Raw genomic sequence first — 25,518 nt, 5'->3', positions numbered from 1 at the left:
TGGGCTTAGCTCATGGCTGAGAGTGGACGGGGACTGGATGCCCAATAAGAAAGAAAGACATTATTTTTGTAGCTCATTGCACTTTGATCTATGTTATGCCTTTTAAAATCTACCCTTTAAGAATTTAAATTACATTTAAAAATAATGCATGATCACAAGAAGTATCATCATCATATCAGATTTACAATGCATGGATTTGCAAAATAGCTAGCAGACGCATACAATTAATAAGTACTCTACTCTCATAGATCCATCGTAGAAGTTGATATAGAGCAAATTCAACTGGGACAAAGACCATGACTTACCTTCAGATGTGTGAGCCATTTGGAAGGTAAAGACTTTCAGTGTCCTTTGAGAAAATCTCATAGCTATTTAGACAACCGAGTGAATAAACAAATGCTATGATTGCGTGTTCTCCTGTATCTCAAAGAAATAGGAGAGAAACTCCAGTTTGTCGACCCAAACGCATGCTGCATCCACACTTTCCTAAATCTGATGCAGCTGCCAACTGTCCTCTCCACGACGGAATATTAGTTTGATGCAGTTATAGTCTTGTTGGATTTCAAGAATTTGCAGTAGTTGGAGCATTAGTTTTCCTTTTGCGCAGCCGTCAGAGGGAAGGCGCTGAGGTGCTGCAGATCAGATTCATGCTCACTGTTGTCTCTTGCTGAAGAGGTCTGCGGAGCTTTAATGGGCTCCTTTGAGTCTCCAGGGTATAAATAGGCCTCTGGTTGAGGAGGAGGGAAGAGGAGCCGGACTGGGGGGAGGTTGGAGGAAAAGAGGTTGAACAGATGATAGTGTCAGGGTGCAGCCATGGTGTGTTTAGTTAGAGAATCTGGAATGAAGCACAAGACATACAAAAAATAATGTAGATTAACTTTCCTTTTTAAATGGTCTAATAATTCATTTTAAACCATTGTATTGTTTTTTCCTATGAGAATCTTTCTCACAGCATTAACCCTTATTGGCAATTTTATTTTATTGGCTTCTGTGTAAAAACCCTACATGTTAATGAGTTTATGTACACATGTAAACTCACGTGCACGTGCAGTATCTGCTTGAGTAATGTGATGTGTAATTCTTACTTAATTCTGTGCTCGAGTCCCCTTCAAACATGTGTGCATGCGCATACAGCATACGTGCATTCATTTGTAATCAGGTGATAACTGCATGCTGCTCAGAAAACAAAGCTCTAACAATGTCCCAGGGGAGGAAAAAGAAATGTACAATCTACATCCTTCGTAGTATTTAATGTTGCCACAGTCAGAATTTGAACACACTGTCTAAATATGCATTTCAAAAAAATAACAGGCAATATTCCATATTTTTGTCGTCAACAAAACCTAGGAAAAGCCCAACTGTATTAAACTATCTCCGCAAGGAACGATTGGGTTTGGAGCCAGGTGTCATTGACAGGATAGGAAAGTATGAGGCAGGTGCAGAAATGGTTAACTTAGTGTAACACGGTGCTTTGGATGGTGTTCTCTCATCCATCTCTATGTCAAGATGAATGAATCTATATTAAAGCCTCGCTATTAAATCAAAGCAGTTCTCTTTTGTGAAGCCTACGGTCTCCAAGCCTTCAAACACCTTCCTGCCGTCAGTCATGAATATCTAAGCATTGATCTCAGGCAGCTTAAAAGGACTTGCTAAGAGAGGAGAGGTTTCCACTTAGCAGCACAAAGCAACAAGACCCAAATACAGCACCAGTCTTTTATATATGAAAATAAAAAGGACAACAACAATGGGGACAGAGTTTGGGTACAAAACCATCATCACAAATTAGAATTTTTTAATTTCAAGATGTAAATAGTTGATTTTTTAATGCCTGCTTAATATGTCTTGGAATATAATCCGCTACAATGTCAGACATCTTATCAGACCCCCATTTGCTGTTTCACATCAGTCCCTTTCCGTCTTAAGTGCTTACATTTTCTCAAAGACAAAAAATCATCTAAAGCAACATACTAACACCAAACTGAAAAAAAAGGTGGCTGGAGATGAGAAATCACTCACTACTCACTAGTCTTCTATAGTGAGCTTGAATGTTTAGTGAGAATTAATGGTCTCTAATCGAGCATGATGTACAATCATGCATTAGGCGGAAGGAAAAATGACAAACGGACGAGTAGAGAGACATTAGTTCTAATTAATTAAATAATACATTTAATGTGAGTGGAGCTCTCAGAACACAGACGGCCCCAAAGTACTGATTAATTGAGAAAAATATACCAATTGCCACACTGACAACACCAGCATATTTCATTCTTACATTTCACAATAAAAGCCCAAGTCATATACGTGGCATCACTGCTTACTCATAACAAATGAGCTTACAATATGTATTTATGACGGACAAATGTCAATTTTTTCTATGGATGGTCCCCCAGCCACCATTGATCTTGCACATTTTAATTGTCCAACACTACTGATGTAATTAACAGCACAGAGTTTGAAAGTGCTTTTCATTTAACAGCAGAGCTCCCTTTATAGTCCTTAGAGAGTATGGCATAGTGAATGAGTGATCTCGGACACGGCCAGCGAAGGAGACAGCAGGGCAGCCAGGGCTTTATGACTGGGAACTCCAGGCTCAGGTGTTCCCACTTGGCCTTAACGATCCCCTGCCGCTAAGGCTTCCGGAAAACACGGCACACAAACTGACAGGGAAAATATCGCCATCCAATATATCATTCTATCAATCCTCTTACTGAAATCTCTTTAAGAGGAGGCGACACACACTCTTTAGAATAGTCATTTTAAAATCTGGGTCTACTTAATTCCATTAAGTGGACAAGTTTTAGTTAGTGACCCAGATTGGTTTGTGCTTTGTTTCCACTGGATAGCAGAGCAACCATGGTTGCTTGGTGATGGACGCTGGCCGAGTGTGTTTGTGTTTGTCTTTTTTTCATGCTGAGGATTAGGCATTAACCGGCACCGAGAGTCAAGGAAGGGAGCACACGGTGCCATGTTTACGGTTATACAGAGCTGCATTGAGCCTCGGAGTACCCGTGTTAATTATGTGCATGAGCAGACTGATGGATTTATGCTCACGCCAACACACGTATACGGACGGAGCACGAGACGACGCCAGTAGAAGAAAAAGAAACCTTGTGTATCATATCATACTTTTTTTTATCATAGTGTCCATGATTAACTGGCTTCATAAAATAGCTGCTTATTTGTCCCTGTTTATAATACTTAAAACATATTTTAAAAACAAGGAATTTCAAAGGGGTGTTTGTAGAAGAATTCTGCAATTTATGAAAAAGCATCTACGCTCATGAAGTTTGGTTAGTGCCTGACATGCGATTGACTGAATTTCCTGCATAGGATGGCTGGGCTCACCTTGAGGCTTCCTTTGGAGTTTTTTTTTCCAGGCGCGTCCAACTGGTAGGAGACCCCAGGGTATACCCAGAACAGGCTCCAGAGATGATACACCTCATCTGGCCTGGGAACACCCCGGGATCCCCAAAAAGGAGCTGGGAAATTGTTGCCGGGGGTCGAGGGTCCTTGCTTAGCCTGCTGCCACCTGACCCTGGTTAAGTGACGTAAAAGTATAGACGATTCAGTTCGCCAAACACGGACGTTTCAAGTTCGAATTACCATTCAAAACCTCACTCGATTAATACAGTACACTGTCTACAACAAACAGGTTCATGAGTCAGCGAACAGAAAAGCCCTTAGTCAGCAAACGTTATCTATGTTGCCAAGTAAGGTCCCTACTCACCAGACAGTCACAAGCCCCTTACCTTGCTCTGGTTCACTTCACGTCCGCTCTCTCATTCCACCGTGTGCTTGTATCCCATTTCACTGCCGTTATGCATTCAGACACAAAAGACGACGCACGCACACGCACTCACACACACACACACACACACACACACACACACACACACACACACACACACACACACACACACACACACACACACACACACACACACACACACCCTTACTACAAGCACACTCGTGTAAATGCGTATGCACGGAGCTCCCTAGTGTGTTAATTGAGACGCTCGGCTGATGAGAATAAAGAGCTCAAACAGTGAAAGGGCTGTGACAATGAGGACGACGGGCCCTAGGAACAGAGAGGCAGGCCCCTCTGGAATCTATGGGCAAATATGTCACATTTGAAAAAGACAAAGAAAAGCAGACAGACCTCTAAATCCCTTATCCATGACAGACAACCGTGACACTTTAAATCCTGCATCTGACGGTTCAAATCTTTTTGGTCGATTATTTCCCCTTGCTTTAAAGAGCCACCTGAGTTTGCATTTAAGTCTCTGTTTCAAAGAGGTTTGCATCAAAGAAAGGACACATGAAGCACCATGTTTCATGTATTCTGACAGACTGGCCATCAAAAGAATACAAATCAAGAACACGTTTCTTTCAGGCAGAAGTAAACAGACCCCCCAAAAAGTGATATTTTTACTTAAAAATATGGAAACACTGTTTATTTTTTTTAATCCAGGTCTTTGCTGAGGAGAGAGGATCACCTTCGTTTTGAAATAAAGTAAAAGAGACAATATTGAGCATTCTTAAAGCTCAATTTAAAAAGAAGAAGAAGGGGAATGCAATTGTGACATCCGAATCCTGCTGCTGAGTCATTAAAATCTCTGATCAGCCAACACTGACAGTACATGCAAATAAATCAGTCAGTGTGCATAACCCCTATAAAAGGCAGTCAATCTACCCCTAATGGGCTGCTGAGTTATGATGCATACGTCATCATTTAGACGGATAAATCCCCATCAGGGTGCAACAGGTGTCCCAGCTGAGCTCTTCCACTGTTTGTCTGATCCCCGTACAGTGAACCAGATCAGTCACGGTGGTTCCTCACAGCTGTGGGCTCAATTGCCAGGTGATGCGCTGTTTATCCTTTTCAGAAGTGACGCGCCCAATTCAACGACTACGATCTTGACTCGTTGACAATTTAATTTGGGACTACAATCGATAGGACTACAATTTACGACATTATGAAACAAATAAATGATTGTCCATATGATAGAGCTCGACCACCTTCACAGAAATGTCATGCTATACCGCCGAGTCGCCTTATGTTTTGTGTGTGTGACTTTTCTTTGCGAATAACACAAACACAAGCCGGCTTTCGCGTAAATAAACCATGAATTAAGCGATTTGTCTATCGGTGTTCAATGACAGTCAACAGTTAACACCTCTTCTCTGCAGCAGTAAGGCCGTTGTTCCCTACGAGCCGGCGCGTTTCTCTCCATAATCCCGTCAACACAACAACACCAGGCGTGTTACATCTGCGAAAGTCTCTTACTTGGGTGGATCTCTTCGGGTTTCCAGCCGGCTTCTCTCTTTTTGTGCTTTTTTTTTTACCGGCCCTCGCTGTCAAAACGTCGTTCTCCGGGTGTTCCGCAGCAACTGCTTGCCTCGGTTCGGTCTGTTGTGAAGGAAATCCGCTTGTCTGGCAGGCGAGACGACCAATGGGCGGCGGGCGTGGATCTCTCGTCCAATCAGCAGCCAAGAAATTACAGCTTCGGAGCCGCAGGATCGCTTTAGTTCAGTACCACGGGAGCTGTCCACAGCGGGAGGCGGCGAAACCCAACCGGTGCGTGTCACCTGGCGGGCTATTAGCACAGCAGAGGGTCGAGGTGGGGTCAGGGGGCCGCGGCAAGGTCGGGAGGTGTCCATGTCTCACTTTTCCGGATCTTTCCTCAGCACCGCCAGAACGTAAATATCAGAAATGACAACTTTAAACTGGAGGTTATACGAGTATAATAAGCACATGTGCTGTACATATTGCAGTTACACTGTCTAGCCAGGTGGTAGTCCTATAATGTTACTTGGACTGCTTTCTAATCTCTGGGATTTCTCATCAATCCGTAGAGCAGGCGAAACCTCTTGGATGAGTGACCAAAACATCTTTAACTTTACAAGTTCTGAGGTTTTTCTTTTTAAGAACATCTTTTCCCCAATTCCTTTTTATAACTTTATTTTCCGACCAGCATCTCAATTATATTCCTATGAAAAAGCAAACCCCCCAAAAATCTTTCCAAAATGTATGGTTTATGAACCTTAGTCTGGATTACACCATCTTGCTCAATAGAAATGTAATTTATTTTTTATCCACTTGGGGGCAGTGGAAACAAGCTGTAAACATTCATACTGCCATTCACAATGTGAAGTGAAAAGGGTGAAAGCAAGGGCTACACAAAACAGTTGCCCATTTATACATCCAGTGATATGGAGCACTTTAACATAATCAAGATCTCGGTAGATTGATGCAAGACGTGCAGCTCATTCTGGAAACCAATTTTATTCCATAACAGAGTTTTTCCTACAAAAAACACCAAAAGTCAATATGAAAATAAGCTTAAACAAAACTGTAGCATTAGCACTGAGGAAAATCAGCACCATATCTATGCGGCAACAACATTTCATTCATTGTCAAATTGTCTTGGCAAGTGACCCAAACTTAAAGACCATAATATAAAGCTGAGGTAAAATAAAGACACAAATAAAAAAAACACATGAACCTTGATTGATGGTGCAAAGAAGAGTCATTGAGAATTCGGGATATGATGGCAAACGGCTTTAAAATAAATATAGGATCATAAGCAGGAAGTCATCCAACTCTGTAACTCTGTCCGTAACTCAGAGTGAGAGCTGTTGGAAGCGGAGTCATTCAATGTGATGACAGAGAGCAGGACTCATTGAGGTGACATGCCGTATTCCACGTACAGTGTTCTTTTTGGAAAATAAGTCAGCAGTCCCCGGGCTCCTTTATGACACAGTCCTTTTCACATTCTCATACAACTGCAGCTTGTTCTGCCCCATCGACACTCACCATATCACCCTCCAGCTCTACTTCTACCTGAGAGTTCACCACCTGCTGCCCGTCAACTTCAGTTGTGGTCACGTGTACCACCTGGATCTGCACCCCGGCCCGCTTTAATCGTTCCACGTCCTCCTCGCACATCTCCGCCACCCCTCCGTCCTCCACCAGAACTGTGGCGGTCTCCTCCATCTCCATCACGTCCACAGGCTCCACCGTGACGTGTTCCACCTGGATTCCATCGTCCAGCAGAACCGTTTCGGCTCCGTCTATGCTCTGCGTTGCGATGGCGAGGGCGGCGGTGTCAGCGGAGTCGGTGATGACCATTTCTTCAGCCGACTTGTCTTCAAAGGAATGGATGTGTTTGAGGTGGGCCTTGAGGTCTTTTGGGTGAGTGAACCACATGTCACACATGGTGCAGTGGTTGGGCTTGTCACCTGTGTGGCTCACAAGATGGTCTTTGAACTGGTCCCAGCTGTTGAATACACTGCTGCAGACCTGATGGAGGAGGTGGAGGAGAAAATAGTGGGTCACATAGGAAAGGTGGGGTCTATAAAACCTCAGAAAACAGTGACAAATGCCCATCACGCTATCCTGGAGCCCAAGGGGAGGTCATCAATTTTCTGTTGTGTCAGACCAGGAGTCCAAAACGTTCGTTAATTTATTCTATTTATTAATGTATGATCAAAGAAAAACAACATATTCTTTGAGATTGTGGAATTAACCAATTAATTATTTGACATTTTTGCAGGAAAAAGTAATCAATTATTTAAGCAGTTGCCCATTAATTTTCCATCGTTTAAATAACAGAACCCTCGCAGCTCTACTTCATTCCTTTGACTTTAGTTGAAACATTAACAGAAAGCAAATGTAATGAAAACTATATTTTTTATATACAATATAGTATTGGTTAATAATTCAACATCTAAGTCTGCACATTGCATCCGAAGGTCTTGGCATCTGAGATGGACCTGCCAGAATGAGGTAATCCACACATACAATCAACATAATGTCCACTGCTACATTTGGACAAATTCAATCCCTACCACCCCTGTGACTACCTCCATTGCCGTCTCACATTCTGTCACCCCTTTCCGTCTCAGTACCCTTTACAATAACAACGGTGCAGGAAAAAAGGAGCATTACACCCACAACGAAAAGGCACATTGCTCCAAAATATGATACAAATTGAATTCTTGGAGATTTCAGCATCCATGTCTTTCTGCATTAAGTGAATAAATACTTTTACATAATGAGAAAAAATATAATAAAATCTGCAGGGGAGCACTTGATGGCCTTCATTCTGGAGAAGCTGTACCTGGCATTCATAGAGTTTCTTGCGTCCTTTCTTGGCTCCGGCCCCATTCTGACAGGCTGCCATATGGCATTTCAGCGTGCTGTTCCTTGCAAATCGCTCATGGCAATCTGGACACTCGTAGGGTTTTTCACCTACAGATAGACATATAAAGACAAGCATGTGTTTTAATGAAAGATATGTCACAACAAGTCAATGATACATAATTATGACGGTACTAAAATTGGATAATTGGCAAATAAAACGGATCACAAACAGCTTTATTTTTCTTCTCACCAGTGTGCTTCCGCAAGTGCTCCTTAAAGTGGCCGAAGTGGTCAAAGTGCTTTCTACAATATTCACAAACATGCACTTTCTTCTGGGGTTTCTGGTTTCGAGACAGTTCTTCTGCATCAAAATGAAACGTGTTGACGTGCTGCTTCAAGGCGCCCTCCCGCGTGTAGGCTTTCCCGCAGTGGTTGCACACGTGGGGTTTTTCCAGCGAGCCCAGGTGCGTTTTCAAGTGCTGTTTTAGGTGGTAGTACAACTTGAAGCTACGATCACACTTGTTGCAGCGGAACAGGTTGTCCACTTGGGAAATCTGGACCTCTACGACCTCAACATTCTCCAGCACCTTGGAGGCAGTCACTGTTTCCTCCTGATACACCATGTCCTGCCAAGCACAAATATAGGCAAGGCAGGGTTAATCCTTTCACACGTGGAACTCTTCATGCATATGTATATAGATTACTAATTAATAAACCAAAAGAACATCTACAAATACAAGTCAACATACCTCTTCTATTCCTCCCTTTTTAATGACCTGTAGTGTAGGTTCCCCTTGCTGATACTTGCTGGTTATATCAGCAAGAAGAGCCAAAGCAGAGTCATCGGACTCCGCCTGAGTATTCTTTGCCGCATCCACCACTTCCTCCAGTCCAGTGTCCTCCACCTCGATGGCCCCTTCCCCTATCACCTCAATCTCCACCTGGAGAATATGGAAAACATTCAGTCTTGACAATTGAATGTGTGGACAGCGTCAGGGTCATTTGTGTGCACTTCATATAGCAGATAGCTGTAACACCAAGGTTGAATCTTAGGGGTAGAAAATTCTCAAAAAATTCAGACAATCTCAATCAATATTGTCCACCATTTTGCAAGGAACTATAGCTCTATGAGTGTGACCACCATGAATGTGCTCACCTGTTCCGCTTCCACTGAAGGTAGGGTTTCTGTAATCACATTGGACGTCTCAGCAATTTTCCTCTTTTTCCCTTTGCTCTTTGCAGTCAGCGAGGGATTCTCATGTGTCCTACAAGAGAACATAAGATGTTGTTGAGATGGAGCAATATTTATAACAAGGGGTGCTGACTGCTGAGACAAATTATATTTGTAGCTCATAAAACACGTCCCCACTGTAAATGACAAATCAAATTCTGTCAGAGACCATTTTAGCTTCATCAGCAGTGGGAGGTGACAGGTCGACTGCATCAAGACTCACTTAATGTCAAGGGCTTTGATGGCTTCCTGCATTTGGAGGTATTCAGCAGCCTTCCAGACATCACAGGCCTCCTCTTCTCCAGCCACAATTAGTGTTGCTGTGTAGGTGAACTCCATCAGCTGTCGAAAGGCTGTGTTACTCACTCCTGTCGGCATATGACAGAGCACGAGCAGTGAGTAAAAGCTGTTTGGCGTAACATAGTAACAAACACAGGAAAGAATATCTGTATATTCTCAGCTCATGTTTGGAACACGACAATATTTACTAATGAAATCAAATTAAATCATATTAATCCAGGAGTTACCTCTCTAATGGACAGACAGCTTTGGAAATAACCATTCACACTATTTTCACATGCAAATAAGAGGGTTAAAGTCTGTATTTCCTTTGACTGAAGGGCTGTCAAACTACTTTATTTATCCAAATTTAGTAAAACACAGAATACCTTCTATCTCCACCAGCGGCTCCTGGGTAAAATCTTGGAAGAACTTGTGGAAAAACTGACTGCATGCTGCTAACACTGCTTTATGAGCTCTGAACTGGTGTCCTGCAATAGAGAATAGACATGGACATAAGAAGTATTGTTTAGGAATTTGTCTAAGACATTATGAAGATGGCCTATGATATATGCCCACTTACCATCCACAATCAAGGTAATGTCTGTGAATTGGTCCAGCTGACGTTGTTCATTAAGTTTCTCCATCATGACTTTGTAATGTGCCGGGTACTCAGCGCCTCGCTCCAGCTCCAGCTCCAGCTCCACCTCCACCTCAGCCGCCATTATTGACCTTATCCTTCTCTGCACAGATCGGGTAAACATCGACATATACTTCTTAATCATATCAAATCAAACTTTATTTATATGGCACTTTTCATACTTTAAAGTAGCACAAAGTGCCTCACAGAAAATAAAAGCGAACAAAACAAAAACGAAGAACACCATGAAACCCAAGCCTCCCACCCCCACAAATATACACACAGAGATACACAGAGACATACACACTCACGCACACACATAGCCATACACTAGCTGTTGCTGAGCAGACATAATATTCTTTGACTAAAGTAGCATGGCTATCAGCTAAAACAACCACACACACAAATGTGCATGCTTCACAATGTCACTTTGATTGACCTGGATTCCCGGTTACAATTTTCTCAGGTGCCTTGTTGTACAGAATACTAAACACAACTTTATCAAACAGACAAAAAGATACCTAACCTTCTTTTTCTGAGTACACAACTGCAGCCATGTAATGGTGATAAACACAACAGACAATACAATTAACTAAATATATTGGGCATTCTGTTTATATATTGATATTAATTTGCTAAGCTATAGATTTCCATACCTAGAGTGATATTCTCCCTAGTTAAAATAGTTTGGTGCAGCCGTGTCATGGCAGCACGGGCCAAGTCCAGGTCCCCAGTGACTGCAACCTGACATGAACCACCGCACTACGCTTCAACTGAACCTCACATTTTGCAAGACATAGTAAGACAACTGCTGTCCCTTTAAAAGTTTGTAAATACTGTTAACTGCCGAACTATGCAGTCAGTGTCTGCACTTGTGTTAAATGTTCTGCAAACCATCGTTGCTTTCAGCATGATAATTATGTTAAAGAGAATTGTGTGAAGAGAGCCAGACATCACTGCATGTTATGTGAAGGCATTTAATATTTAGGTCACTGCACACACTGAATTTGCAGTTTCAGAGCACAGCTTGAATGCCTGCATATTAGCAACGACGGGAAACTATTTTATAACTAAATTGTCTGAGGTTCGAAGAGTTTTACAGGACAATAACATTGCACAGAACGAGGAAGTCAAGGTGAGGGCTCATGAGAACCATAACACTAGCGTTACTCAACCTCGCTCAACGATACGCTTGTACAAAACTCCAAAATAAAAAAGGTGTAAAAATGGAAATATTACACCCTGCATAATGTTCACAGCGGATACTTGTTTGGCAGACGAGAAGACCGGCATATAATTCGGCCAATGACTTCTCATTTGGCTAACGTTGAAAGCTCGATGTTAGCTTAACTAGCACAACATACTTTCCTGCCCCCAACATAAAAACAAAATAGGTCATTTAAAATAGTCGACATACATGTAAGCAAAGACGAACTTACCAGGTCTAGATATACTAATGTAATCGTATCGATACGGGACCGTGACGGAAATAAACATGTCAAAAACCCAGAGTGAAGAAGGTAACGGGCCTCCTAGCACGTTCGCCATTTCGCGTTGACAATCAACGTTACGTCATCAAACCGCGCATTAAAATACACTTTTCCCAGGCAGGTTTCCTAATTGTAACCGTCTAGGGTCAACATACACGTTACAGACCATTAGTATACATACCTCAAGTTTGATTACGCTCTTCCACAAAGTTGCTTTCCGATAATATTTCTCTCGACGCATGTAGCGCTGTTCTACTCTCGTTGCTCCAAAAGGGCGGTCGTTCAACCATCGGGCCTCAGATTCCCAGAAACCACTGCGAAGTCGAGGACGCCAAGGAGCGTTGCTTAGTTACAGCGGTGAGCGACGCATGTTTACATCTTCTTCTTCTTATCAGCTAACATACAATGAATAGGAAAACTTATAATTGCCAAAACGGGCAAATATCTATTGAGATTTAATTTACATCAAATTACTATCTGTTTATTTAAGACAACGCATCCCCCTATCAAAAACAACTATATGTAATAAGCAACAAGCATTTCCATAATGTCAAAGGATCTTTTTATGAGATTGAAGTCTGTAGATATAAGATAAAACAGAACTGTATTAATCCAAACAAATTATAATCTGCATAGCAAAATCAATGTATAAAGAGACTGTATAAAGGACACAGATGATCAAATTAAATATACAGCCATAAAACACAGGGAGGGGCAAAGTAGACTACAAATGATGCAATTGTGGCACAGACCGGAAATGTGTTACTTAATTTGTGAACTCAGTAAATGCTAAGGTGTCAAACTACAAACTAATTATTTTTATTTACCAGGCCGCTTTGTAAAGTTGAGTAGGATTTCATATTAAGCTAGATGTTGCCAGCAGAGGACGCTGTAAGTCTGCAGTGGTGGATTCAGGCATGGGCGACATAGGCAGACAAGCAGCCCCCGCCACCCCCGCTAATTTCACAGATATGTTGCTGCAATTTTTTCTGGTTTGTGTGAAATTGTGAAAAAAATGAGTATAATTGTGTGATATGGGATTTTTTGCAATTTAGCTTAATGTGTGTTCTTGCAACATTTTATAATTTAATTAGAATATGTAATAATAGCCCTGTGATAGACTGGCGTCCTGTCCAGGGTGTACCCTGCCTTCGCCCAATGACAGCTGGGATCGGCTCCAGCCCCCCCGTGACCCTAAATACAGGATAAGCGGTAGAGAATGGATGGATGGATGGATATGTAATAATTTGATTCCATATTTTATTTGTATATAGCCTATGCTAATTTTTTTTCTGTTCTTTGCCCTTTACTTTTGGTATTTAAGATTGGCAATTCAGGAAGTGTTCGTCCAGGGTGCCATACGTGATGATTGATTCAAGTGTACACACTTGAACATGATTGGTTCAAGTGTACACACCACTCTGTGTATCCTTGTAGATCTTCAATGTAAACTTCTATTATGGGGATTATTTAATGGTCATCCTCTGTAGGCCTACAAAATCTCACCTCCTGCATGTTTGTCACCACCCTCTCATAATCCTCGTTCATCACCGTCTTCATCAGTTGTTTTTTTTCCCACACGCTAGCCCATGCATACCACTTGCATGCACATGAACGATGTGGTAAAAATTAAGGAGAGTGACACATGCACCATGCCCCCCAATATAACAAATCAAATTCCATTGCATCTAGTTCCCCCACTTCATTTAGCACACAGTTAACACAGAAAAAAATGGAGTTAAATATAATTGATTTTATTCAAGATAGAAGGAAGAAGAAGAGTTCAGGAAGATTCTTTTCACCCTACTGACCCACCACCGCTGAAATTGATTCCTCCTCGGCTAGAAACACTACACATTACAGCAGACCTCAAAGTCAATCCTGCTCCTCTGGGTTAAGCAGTACTCATTACTTCATGTTATTTTGTATTGAATTTACATTGTGTTGACAGATTTATTTGACAATAACATCACGGCATGTTAACCGCGTGTTGCAAGCATGCAAAGTCTTCAATTAGCTAGCATTAACCGTACACTCATTTTCTGTTAGCTAGTTTATACCGTAATCTTGTTTTCAGTTAGCAAGCATACCGTACACTTGTTTTTAGCTAGCATATACCGTAATCTTGTTTTTAGTTAGCTAGCATTGCACACTTGTTTACAGTTATTTAGCATACTGTACACTCATTTTAATTTAGCTAGCATACTGTACATTCGTTTTTAGTTAGCTAACATATACAGTACGCTTGTTTTCAGTTAGCGAACACACCGTACTCTAGTTTCAGTTAGTCATTAATTGTATGGATAGTTTTATGAAGGTAAATGTGCCGCAGAATGATTGAGCTGGTTGACTTGACGTGAGAGCACGTACAACAAAAATCAGACCTCATTAGTTTACATTTTCACTTGTATGAAATATTTATACGTACGTGTGACATACTAAATTTGAAGTCGCAGACAAAAAAAACAAGTTGACATTTTCATTCAATTCCACATTCAATGTCCACTTTCCTGTGTTCAATTTAAAGTTACAGAACACATTCTAATTACATAAGAAATACATTAGAAATTAATATGTAGATTTAATTATTTCTTTTAACTCCACTCTATTTTCTAGTACAAGCACAACTTGGTGATTGCACTTTTGTAACAATTCTTGTTTCTGTTCTTCTGCTCTACATTTTGTTGTTGTCTTTTTGACTTCAAATTTAGCTCATTTGATTTTTGTTTATTTTCTACAAGTTATCATATATTCTTAGATAACCTTAGATTTCTACACCTGTAATGATAGGCTGATACAATTTCTTGAGCTCTGAAGTTACAACAATAGGCTTCATTCTCTCAAATTTATGAGACAGAGACATTATTATGAGAAAACATCTAATTTATATTTGAATGCAGTGGTGTTTCACATTAAGTGCTTAATCATCTTTACTCACCACACCGAATATATCTTATATGCTTTCTCTGTTTTTATATTTTTAGGTGTTTCATTGGTCTCAACCCTGAGAGAGGGACAAATTATCTGCTTAAAAGACTGTATAATTTAGTATTAGTCAGTAGTCAAGCAGTCTGGTCAGGTTCAGGTAAAGGGGGGGCACTGATGCCGCGCTGGGAGATGAGTTTTCGACAGTGCAGGAAGACGGAGAGGGGATGGCAGAAGGCGAACAGGCTGAGCACCGTCAGAGCAATGTTCATCTGCAGATAGATGAAGGGAGAGAGAGAAGAGAAAACCGTAAGTGGAGAGTTCATGAATAAAGCTTCTGATAACAGCAGAAAGACCTGAGAAAGAAGGTGGGATGCTGTGCACTCACGTATAAGGGCTCTCCATCGAGAGGTCCGTTCACGATGGCAAAGCAGGCATACTGCAGCAGAGAAAAGACTGCAGACAGAGCCTGGGCCAGACCATACAGCTTCCCAAAGTGGCTCGACGGGAAACTACAAGCACACACACACACACACACACACACACCCAGAAGGTGATGACTTGACAAAGAGAACAAAGTTTATGGATATATTACAGAGATATGTCAACATTTCTCTAGTAAGCATGGCGTCAGAGGAGATCTTGAACTCCACCAATGAGGCAAAAGGTTAACCCCATTACGCACTTTTAATGACACTCTCTCATTTGCATAATGCTATAATGCGATGGTGATGACGATGAAGAAGAAGAGGAAGAAGATGTTGAAAACAACTTGTTCTCTGGAGAGTGTTCTTACAGTTAATTGCCTGGTTAATTATGTGAAAAGCGTCAAAGGAACAAACTGCATACTTGACCGACCTGCCAACTCCAGTTCACCTCGGTGTCCTAGATATGTCAGAATTAAATCCCTGCTCTCTGCAGTATTAATTTTTGGACATTAAACGTGCATTTGATGAACTATGATTAAGTGTGTTGAAGATTAAGGCCAAATCTTTAAAACACAGAGGTAAAAAATGTCAGGACTCACGCTATACTGATGAAGGCGGCGTTGCCACCAGAGATAAAGGCACGGTTGAGCACCTGCAGGATGGAGGTGAAGTACTGAAGCTTTAGGTATGGGAGGGAGGCACAAATTGAGAACAACAGACACTGCAACGGCGTCAGGAAGAGAGAAAGCACAGAAGCCCGCAGGTCTGATTCATGTTCACTCTCTCCTGCAAAAATACACACACACACACAAACGAAAACTCAGAAAAGAGAAATATTGATGACAAAACTGATGATGAAAGAACAAATCCAGGAAATAAATAGCCATGGCTAGATGAGGACTTAATGAGTCCCTGGGTAATGTGAAAATATTGTGTAATATCTAATCACATTAAACACACATTTCTTTTTTTGTCATTCAAGGCTAAAATCGCCTTTCTCTTGTTGGGTTCCATAATGCTTATGTAGAAAACAAAATATTGACTTCACATTTATACTTTCCTTTAATTACATTAAACAATGCAGAATTACATTTGTGCTATGAAAATTACCTTTGAGTGTGGTTAATTTTACTCCACCTATAAACTTGATGGCTTATTATGGGTCAATTAATAAACAATGTATTGACCATAAAGTAAGTCCAAAGATCCCAGAGAAAACCGAACAAACGGCACTTGCGATCCACCAAACTGCCAAACTGACGGTGCGCAAGGCTGCGCGGGTCGAAACTTGCATTGCGCCGGCTGCGCCACCCTGCGCCGCGCCACCCTGCGCCGCGCCACCCTGCGCCGCGCCACGAAACTAGGGCCCATAGTGTCTTATATCTCAAGCTGAGTAAAATCACTCACTTTCACCTTGTTACACTAAGTTGTGGGTTTATAATTCCTAATTGGGTTGTTAATTATCATCATTATTTTTGTTTTAATGAGCTACAAGCTATAACGCTACACAAGAGCCACTGAAATGCTCGGCCCTGAGCAGACCCGGGACGGACTGAGCTTAGGTCTGCCATGACTGACCTGTTGGGTTCATTAGTTCTTATCAACATTAGTATGTTACCTTCAGCGCGAGGTTTGGACTTGTTTCTGTCCATGATGAGGCCATTCATGGGAGCAAAGAACACGCCACAAAGCTGTGTTATAGCAAAGGCATTGGTGTACTCGCTCACTGCAGGGACACACAAGCAAGGACAAGATGGTTAGAGACAAAAGACTCGACAACATGTAGCAGGTTAGCGGTGGATATTGATATTACATAGCAGCTAAGGCTAAACATTTGTTTTTGGCACTCGCTGTGCGTAATTGCAAAAGCGCTATAGGCTCCTCCTCCACCTATGTCATCAGACTGCATGAACGATATGAACGATATGAACGGTATGAACGGTATGTATCTACATCATCGCTAATTCCTTTCCCTCTAAGTTAACATTGTGGTGCAACTTTCTGTTCATTGTGCATCTTGGACTGTGTAGCGTTGGTCTCTGTGTGGTGCGTCTGCAATGATCACGGCTGTATTGCAATTGAATGAACACATGTTAACCACCCATCAAGATACCAATGGCCTGTAAAACATACGTCCTTCAAATTCAGAAAAACAAGCATTATTATATGAATGCAATCGGCGCAAACTCTTTGTGTAGGACTCTTCATGTTTCTTGCCAAGAACAAAGTTAAACTCACCCAGCTGTCCATACAGGTAAATGCATTCAATTTGACTGCAGCAGAATGTGAGATAAGCCGTGGACAGACACAGTTACACACTCACTCATTCCGTCACTCACACATGCACACACGCACGCGCAATAGACATGATCCTCCTGGCAGAGATGATATATGATAACGGAAGGTTTGTATAAACATACATCTTTGCTGAGACAGTCAGAGATTATGTAGTTTGTGTGTGTTTACCAAGGTCATAATCTCCTCCCGTCAGCCGATGCAGCCTGGGGTTGACAGTGCCGATGAAGAGGTAGTTTCTGAGCTGCTGCACTGACAACCAAACTACGTGCAACAAAAAGAACCTGGACTTCAAACACTCCCGGAAAGTCATCTCTGAGGGAACTGAGGGGAGTTCTCACAAATGGATGAAGGAAGAGGAAGAACAAAGATGGAGAGAAATAGGAAATATGATTATTTGATTATTTTATATCTTACTATGTATATCATGCCACAGTGAACAAACCTTGTTTCTCTGGGACGACCTCGACTTCCTCTGTCGCCGTCTCAACACTATCATCTGCTGTTATCTGCTCTACACTCAGAGTCCGTGATTTGCCACAGGTTATCCTGATAATGATCAAAGGTCACGGTGGGTCAGAAACAGCCTGAGGGCATTGTCGGATTTCTGTGATAATGAATTACTTAATTTAACATGCTATGATCAAATAACAAGATACAAAGGCTATTTCCAAGAAATTCGGGATAATGTTGACATAAAAAGAACTGCTGAGTGAGATTGTAAAATGTGTTGTTTTTGCATTACACTTTCATGCATCAATTGTTTGTTTAGTTTAGTTTAGTTTAGTTATTTAGCACACATCATCAAATGGTGTAAGGGAACAAAGCCCAATGGGCTTGTACAAGAGTTCCTCCCCTTTCAATATTCACAATTAAATGTATAAGGCTGACAAATAAACTTTGACAAAAAAGGAGATAAATTACAGAAATAATCAATGTTAAAGCTGTCAAGTCTACGAATTGAAAGTTTTGAGAAAAAAGCATCCCCCCACACACACACACACCCCTCCCCTCTGTGCTCCTCCGAGCTCGTATCGTTCTCCCCTCGCAGCCTCACACCTCCCTCTTATTTTACGAAAATAGTTCACCGAAATGTGTGTCTGAAAACATTTTAGGCGAGAAATAAGCTATGCAGTTACTGAATCTGTCTTTATTTTAGATCGACAATGGTCAGTTTGAAAGATTTTCGAGAGCTTGCGGGCGGCGGCGGCGTCTCTCGAAACACGCTGCTCCGCGATGGCATTACTTACAATGAATGGGAACATTCCCACCGCTTTTGAACTCAGGCAGGACGCCGTTTAGTTTCCCGGTGTGTCCGGGACTTCCACAACATGTACAAAGCAGTAATAATGTTTATTATGGCCACGAATGATGAAACATTATCGCTGGAAATGCAGCGGGTGCCGGTCGGATTTCTTTCGCACCCTGACTGCACCCCTCCAACTGCCCTTTTTGGGGGCCTTAGCAAAATAATTAGCTTACCAAATTTACTGTGCTAATAGAAAACGGCGAAAATTCAATGATTTTAAAGGTTTCGTAGTTGGCCACAAAAAATTGGCTCGCTAGCGCCACCTAACGCAAAGAAGGATGGCCAGCTCACACGTAACTCCAATTGACTTGAAATTTTGCACAGACATGCAGATCCGTGTGCTCTACAAAAAATTACATTATGGCACCAAAGTCCGCCTACCGAAATGTTCCGCCATTTTGAATTTTGTGAAAAACACGTTTTTGCTCATTTTTCCTAAACCGTAAATCCGATTCTCACCAAAATTGCTGTGGATCATCATGAGACCAAGCTGATTAAGTGCTGATATTGTTGCGTTCAGAAGTTATAAGCCAATGAACATTAGAGGGGTGGGGCTCTAGAAATCAATACACCTAACTCCATAATCTTTAACCAAATCATCATGAAACTTGGAGAATATGTTAACATATGTCCCTGGAACATATCCTGAAAGTTTGATTAAAATTGACCACTCGGGGGCGCCACAGTAAATCAGCCATTTTAGGCCATTTTTGGCCATTTTAGCCAATTGTAGGCATGGTATTTTAACGAACTCCTCCTACACCGTTGATCCGATTCATTCCAAACTCGCTGAGACTGTTCTCGAGGCCTCAACGATGCAAAATCATCGAAAGGTCTTACATAAGTCAAAGGGCGTGGCCAGGACGGCGTCCTGAACATGGACGAATTTCATGCTTTGACCACAAAAATCTAAACTGTTATAACTTCAATGTACATTGTCTGATATGATCAAAACTTCACATATTTGTCAAGAGTACCACCCTGAACACATCTGCACTGCAATATTGACTCATATTTAGACCGCTACCTACTGGCAATAGAAGGTGTTATGTTTTATACTTCAGCACACTCTTCCTAGCAGCATTATCAGATTCACCTCAAACTTGGTCACCATGTACTCAAGTCTTCAATGAGGAAAATGTATCAAAAGGTCTGACATAAGTCAAAGGGCGTGGCCAGGGTGTTGCGTTTTGCCAGTGTAAATGAAGTCATTGTAACTTCAGCTTACAATGTCTAATGTACTCGAAACTTGCAGGATGTGTTGACATCTCTCCCGGGAACATATCCTGAAAGTTTTATCAAGATTGACGACTCGGGGGCGCTACAGTTAATCAGCCATTTTAGGCCATTTTTCCCATTTTACCTATTGTAGGGATTGTATTTTAACGGACTCCTCTTACAGCGTTCATCCGATCGCTGCCAAACTCACTGAGACTGTTCTACAGGCCTCAACGATGCAAAATCCTCGAACGGTCTTACATAAGTCAAAGGGCATGGCCAGGGCAGCGCCATGAACACGGACGAATTTCATGCTTCGCCACAATACTCTAAACTGTTATAACTTCAGTGTCCATCATCCAATCTGGTTCAAACTTCTCATGTTTGATGAGAGTCACACCCTGAACACGTGTGCACTGCAATATTGACATGAGTTCAGAGCGCCACCTGATGGTACCTGGAAATATCATGTTTTTACACTTTTACCGCTCCTCTGAAGAGAAAGATCACCTTTAGCTTTGACGTACCTGCATGAAACTTTGTAGGTACGTAGAACATGTAGAGATGTACAAAAAAGCCTCTTGGACCCATACCCTAAAATGTACAGGAAGTCAGCCATTTTGAATTTAATGTGAACTTTTAACTGATTTTTCGCCTTTTGTATGCAGTATTTTAATGAACTCCTCCTAGACCGTTGATCTGATTCCTACCAAACTTTGTGAGACTGTTCTAGATGCCGCAATGATTAAAAATCATCAAAAGGTCTTACATAAGTCAAAGGGCGTGGCCAGGATGGCGCCACGAGTGCGGACGAATGTCATGCTTCACAAAACTCTAAACTGTTATAACTTCAGTGTCCATTGTCTGATCTGGTTCAAACTTCTCATGTTTGATGAGAGTCCCACCCTGAACACGTGTGCACTGCAATATTGACCTGAGGTCAGAGCGCCACCTGATGGTACCTGGAAATATCATGTTTTTACACTTTTACCGCTCCTTCTAAGAGATTGAACACCTTTAACTTTGACGTACCTGCATGAAACTTTCTAGGTACATAGAACATGTAAGGATGTACAAAAAATCCCCGGGACCCATGCCCCAAAAATGTACAGAAAGACAGCCATTTTGCATTTTATGTCAAATTTAACCGAATTTTTCGCCTTTTTCATGCAGTGTATTTCAACGACCTGCTCCTACAGCATTGATCCGATTCCTACCAAACTTTGCAAGCCTGTTCTAGAGTCCTCGACGATGAAAAATCATCAAAAGGTCTTACATAGGTCAAATGGCTAGCCAGGACAGCGCCACGAACGCAGACGAATTTCATGCTTTGCCACAATACTCTAAACTGTTATAACTTCAATGTCCATTGTCTGATCCAGTTCAAACGTCTCATGTTTGATGAGACTCCCACCCTGAACATGTCTGCGCTTCAATATTGACTCACAATCACAGCGCCACCTATTGGCGACATGAAATGTCACGTTTTTACACTCCTATACGATCACAGTGTTGTGGAACTTTGCACCCCAGTCGAGCACGACAACTTCAATCATCTGACACAGTGATGGACGGGACGATTCAGGCAAGGGACGACCGGCGCCGTGGCGGTGGCCAGGGATGACCCGAGCCGTGGCGGTGGCAGGGGACGACCCGAGCCGTGGCGGTGGATGGGGACGACAGGCGGCAGCCGTGGCGGTGGGCGGGGACGACCCGAGCCGTGGCGGTGGCCGGGGACGACAGGCCCCAGCCGTTGCGGTGGCCGGGGACGACCCGCCCCTTGGCGGTGGCCAGGCCAGGCGGTCCGACACGTCAGGCGGTCGTAGCACTAACCGAGTTACGTGCCATGCGAGGGCCCGTTCATCACTGCTCGCAGTTTTAATTTGTTTTGTAATATTTTAACAAACATTTTTATTTATTATTTTATAATCTTTTTGGATGTGTTTGTGCTTTTATGGGGATTTTTACCCGTATGTAAAGTTAGCAGGCGGTGGGTAGGGAATGCGGGTTTTGGGCAGCAGGAAGAGAGTTCTGACGATGTGAAGAACACTGCAGGCGGCTATGAAGAGGAAGGGGTAGAGGAGAGGGATGCCATTCTCATGTAACACCTGCAGAACATCAAGAGCATCATTAAAACATGGGATGGTATAAATAGCCTAATTCATGGGAGCGGTGTGTGCATGTTTCTCACCTTGATCACAAGGAAGACCACCGACGAGGCCCCGACGGCCCCGTTAAGCAGAGTGATTACTGTGGCACGACGTGGCCCAAACAGGTTCGCTACCTTCAGGGGAGAAATTTTAATTTATTAAAATAAATAGTGCATTTAATTGTCTATGTGTCTGTGGGGCTTTATTTCCATTTTGTATTGCTTGCTATTCACAGCCACTCTTCTGTTTCTTAAATCAAGGGCATTGTTTTGCATGTGGACGGACATGTTTTTATGATGTTAAATTCACTTTTTGGGGGGTTTCGGACTCCTTGTATGCAAACGACAGCTTTTCATCATTCAGTTTTCAGATATAAGTAATTTAGTGAAAACATGAGAAAATAAAAAGCAGATTATTGAAACTCACAACAATCTTATGAATCCCTTTTTATCTGAATGACTGCTTCAGTACCTGGAAGTTGGTTATTCGAAACAAGTTGCCACCCACTGCTAGGAGGGGGAGAGCTGGGAACAGGAAGTTGGACAGTGCTAAATGGAAAAGAAAAATGAGCATAGCTTGTTAGAGTCTCTGTTACTCCTTGTGAGTATTTATTTAGACTATGAGGTTCCTGAGAGAGCATAAAAAAAGATTTTCCACCTGCTGTCGAGAAGGCCATCAACAAGGAGCCTGCAGTGAAAAGACCTCTGGTGGGGGAAAAGAAATTCCAGTATTATCACGCTAATTAATTGATATGACAACATGATGAATGGCATGTTTGCCAACAAAAAACAACAACAATTAAAAGGCAAAAGTGATATTTGTTACAATAACATTGAATACACATTCAACTGCATTTTCATCTGCTGCTGTTTTGAGACTTTAACTTCCTTTTTCCGTTCTCCTCTTGCAGTTGTATGTGCTTTGTCAAGGTTGTCCACTCCTCCTTTATTGGCAATTGGCATTGTAGTGAAGGATGAGGGCTGGTTTTCTGTCCTCTCAAGCACTGACCTCTGCATTGTTATGTAATGTGCTCATCAGGATGAAATCCGTGTTCTTCTTTTGTACATGTGAGACAACTGTGGTGTCATGGGTGTCAGTAAGTCTTGGCGCCTTGGTGTTAAGTTAATCACTGAAAAGGCAGGTCAGGTACCCCCCCCATTCAGGGTATTACAAATGTCAAAACGATTGAAATTGGCAATTAAGGTGTTGTTGGACTCACATTCCCACGAATCGAGCCACTGTAGTACCAAACCGGTCAAAGAAGAAACCATTGAGCAGTGTCAGGAAATTTACCATAAAGGAGGAAATGGTGAAAACAAGAGAGAACTGTTCATCTTGTTTACTGCAATCTGTAGACACATAAAACAGAGAAAGAGAGAGTCAGCATTATAAACGTTTCAACAGGTGACAATTAAGATCAGAGAGTCCTGCATAGAAAGTAAGAGTTAAGGTGAGGACATCAAACTGACCTAAGATCTGTGTTTCATTGACTCCTGTGGTGTTGACTCCTGTGGCATTGACGCACAGATAGCCAAAATAGGCATCCTCCTTCAGGACAAAAGCGAGTGAAGCCCATCCGAATACGACTCCAGCGAAACACAGGCACTCCAATAGACTCGAAAAAAAGGTAATCCAGTGTTTTGCTGTCAAGCTTTTCAGAAAACTTGTCATGGTCCCTTACACACGACACACACAAACATGCACACAGGTGTCACTCAACCTACAAAACAAAGAAAACACAAATGAAAAATTTTATTCAGACACATTTAAAGCGAATGCATTTTTGTATGAAAATAACATGACACATAAAACAACAGTCGATCCTCCTGGACCCAACAGCTGCGTTTGACACAGTTGACCACAACATCCTCCTCCACCGCCTACTATACACCATTGGACCCTCAGAAAATGCATACAACTGGTTCACCTCATATCTCACCAAAAGAACCGAGCATGTTGCCCCTGGGCAAAGCAACATCACACACCCACAACATCACCTGCGGTGTCCCTCAGGGCTCGGTGCTGGGCCCTGGGCAATGTCATTAGCAAGCATGGGATACCATTCCATTATTGATGATTGATGACACACAGCTCTGCCTCAGGACAACCCCCACTTTTTCTGCCACACTAACCATCCACACTGACCACTTGCCTGGAGGAGATAGAGGCGTGGATGAAGCTCAACTTCCTACAGCTGAATAGCTCCAAAACAGAAGCCGTCCCAGTCGGCACACCGCCATCAGCGCCGCACTTCCACCATCACCAGTATCACCTTTTCTGGCCAAAACATCTCCTTTTCCACATCCGTCACCAACCTGGGTGTTAGAATGGACCCTCAACTTACCCACGTCAAACACCTCTGTAAAACATCATTCTACCATCTCAGGAACATCAACTCTGTCCAAACTCACCCTTGGACTGCACTGACTGGGATATTTTCAGGGCTGCCAACAACAGTCTTGATGAGTACACAGATGCTGTGACATCTTATATCAGCTTCTGTGAAGACAGCTGTGTACCATCTTGCAGCAGGGTGATCTATAATAACAACAAACCCTGGTTTACAGCAGAACTCGGACAGTTAAGGTTAGCAAAGAAGAAAGTGTTTCGGAATGGAGACAAAGACCGGTTTAAGGGGACCAATACAGGTTTAGCAAGGACCTCAAGTGGGAGCAGAACATCAGCTGCATCACCAAAAAAGCACAGCTCATCTCCTCCATCACCACCTGGTACACGGCTGCTACCGTCTGAGACATGAGCAGACTGCAGCGTATCATCCGCTGTGCTGGAAAGGTGATTGGCTGCAACCTGCCATCCCTCCAGGACCTGTACACCTCCAGAACCCTGAGGTATGCAGGGAAAATCATGTTTGACCCCTCCCACCCCGGACATAAACTCTTAGAAACGCTCCCTTCCGGCAAGAGGTTGAAGTCTGCCAAGACCAAAACCTCATGCCACAAAAACAGTTTCTTCCCGTCTGCAACTGGCCTCATCAACAACGGCCCCGAACCTCCACTGACGCTGACACGCACACTACCCCCCCTTCACCCACCAACACCCACGCCCTCACACACAGTCATCTGCCTATGATGACAACAACTTTTGCACTACTTGCATCATTCTGCACAATTGTACATATCATCTTATTATGGTGCATATGTACTGTATATGTATATAGTGTATATATATGTTTTTTATTTTTGTAAATATCGTGCGCACTGAAGACCAAGACAAATTCCTCATATGTGAAAATGTATTTGGCAATAAACCTTTTCTTATTCTGATTCTGATGCAGAGAGGCTTGTCCACGCCCTTGTCTCCTTCAGGCTGGACTATTGTAATGCACTCCTCATCGGGATCTCTGGCAAGAGCATCCACATACATGGATACAGAACAGCACTGTCAGG

General features: G+C 42.4%; 2 protein-coding genes and 1 long non-coding RNA gene across 4 annotated transcripts; all 3 read right to left on the bottom strand.

Annotated features, from left to right (window-relative positions):
* Position 1: 1 nt before the first annotated feature.
* Positions 2 to 5,400, bottom strand: LOC311022851. Its single transcript, XR_014598149.1, has 4 exons — positions 5,288 to 5,400; positions 3,346 to 3,535; positions 306 to 835; positions 2 to 33 (listed from the first exon to the last, which is right to left on the bottom strand). It is a non-coding gene; the product is annotated as an uncharacterized lncRNA (long non-coding RNA).
* Positions 5,401 to 6,102: 702 nt separating this feature from the next.
* On the bottom strand, positions 6,103 to 12,072 carry znf131 (zinc finger protein 131). 2 transcript variants are annotated; one of them, XM_084025575.1, is made up of 9 exons: positions 11,968 to 12,072; positions 10,240 to 10,399; positions 10,046 to 10,147; positions 9,601 to 9,745; positions 9,303 to 9,411; positions 8,896 to 9,087; positions 8,397 to 8,772; positions 8,124 to 8,254; positions 6,103 to 7,303 (listed from the first exon to the last, which is right to left on the bottom strand). In XM_084025575.1, the coding sequence occupies exons 1-9, from the start codon at positions 12,025 to 12,027 to the stop codon at positions 6,779 to 6,781; spliced, it is 1,800 nt and encodes a 599-aa protein (XP_083881701.1). In that variant the 5' UTR covers positions 12,028 to 12,072; the 3' UTR covers positions 6,103 to 6,778. The 2 variants fall into 2 exon arrangements, with proteins under 2 accessions (XP_083881701.1, XP_083881702.1); XM_084025576.1 differs by lacking the exon at positions 11,968 to 12,072 and adding an exon at positions 11,736 to 11,850 and having other exon boundaries at positions 6,104 to 7,303.
* Positions 12,073 to 14,848: 2,776 nt separating this feature from the next.
* Positions 14,849 to 24,978, bottom strand: LOC311023678 (equilibrative nucleobase transporter 1-like; the record flags this gene model as incomplete). The annotated part of the gene is made up of 13 exons (XM_084025670.1): positions 14,849 to 14,983; positions 15,100 to 15,223; positions 15,739 to 15,925; positions 16,758 to 16,865; positions 17,606 to 17,758; positions 17,880 to 17,983; positions 21,930 to 22,069; positions 22,153 to 22,245; positions 22,583 to 22,659; positions 23,455 to 23,460; positions 23,581 to 23,659; positions 23,810 to 23,831; positions 24,773 to 24,978. 13 exons carry the CDS (start codon positions 24,976 to 24,978, stop codon positions 14,849 to 14,851), a joined length of 1,434 nt encoding a protein of 477 aa, XP_083881796.1.
* Positions 24,979 to 25,518: the final 540 nt, after the last annotated feature.

The sequence above is a fragment of the Eutrigla gurnardus genome (genome assembly GCF_963514095.1).
Source record: "Eutrigla gurnardus genome assembly, chromosome: 13".
NCBI lineage: Eukaryota > Metazoa > Chordata > Actinopteri > Perciformes > Triglidae > Eutrigla > Eutrigla gurnardus.
This window is presented reverse-complemented; position numbering and strand designations above follow the sequence as displayed.

Bases quoted from the DNA above. Each gene is read 5' to 3' on its own strand.
- znf131 (XM_084025575.1), bottom strand. From the start codon at position 12,027: ATGCGTCGAGAGAAATATTATCGGAAAGCAACTTTGTGGAAGAGCGTA. The intron at 9,412-9,600 runs GTGAGTCTTGAT...GTTCTCTTGTAG, and splicing joins ATCAAAGCCCTTGACATTAA to GACACATGAGAATCCCTCGC. The intron at 8,773-8,895 runs GTATGTTGACTT...TGTGCTTGGCAG, and splicing joins AAAAGGGAGGAATAGAAGAG to GACATGGTGTATCAGGAGGA.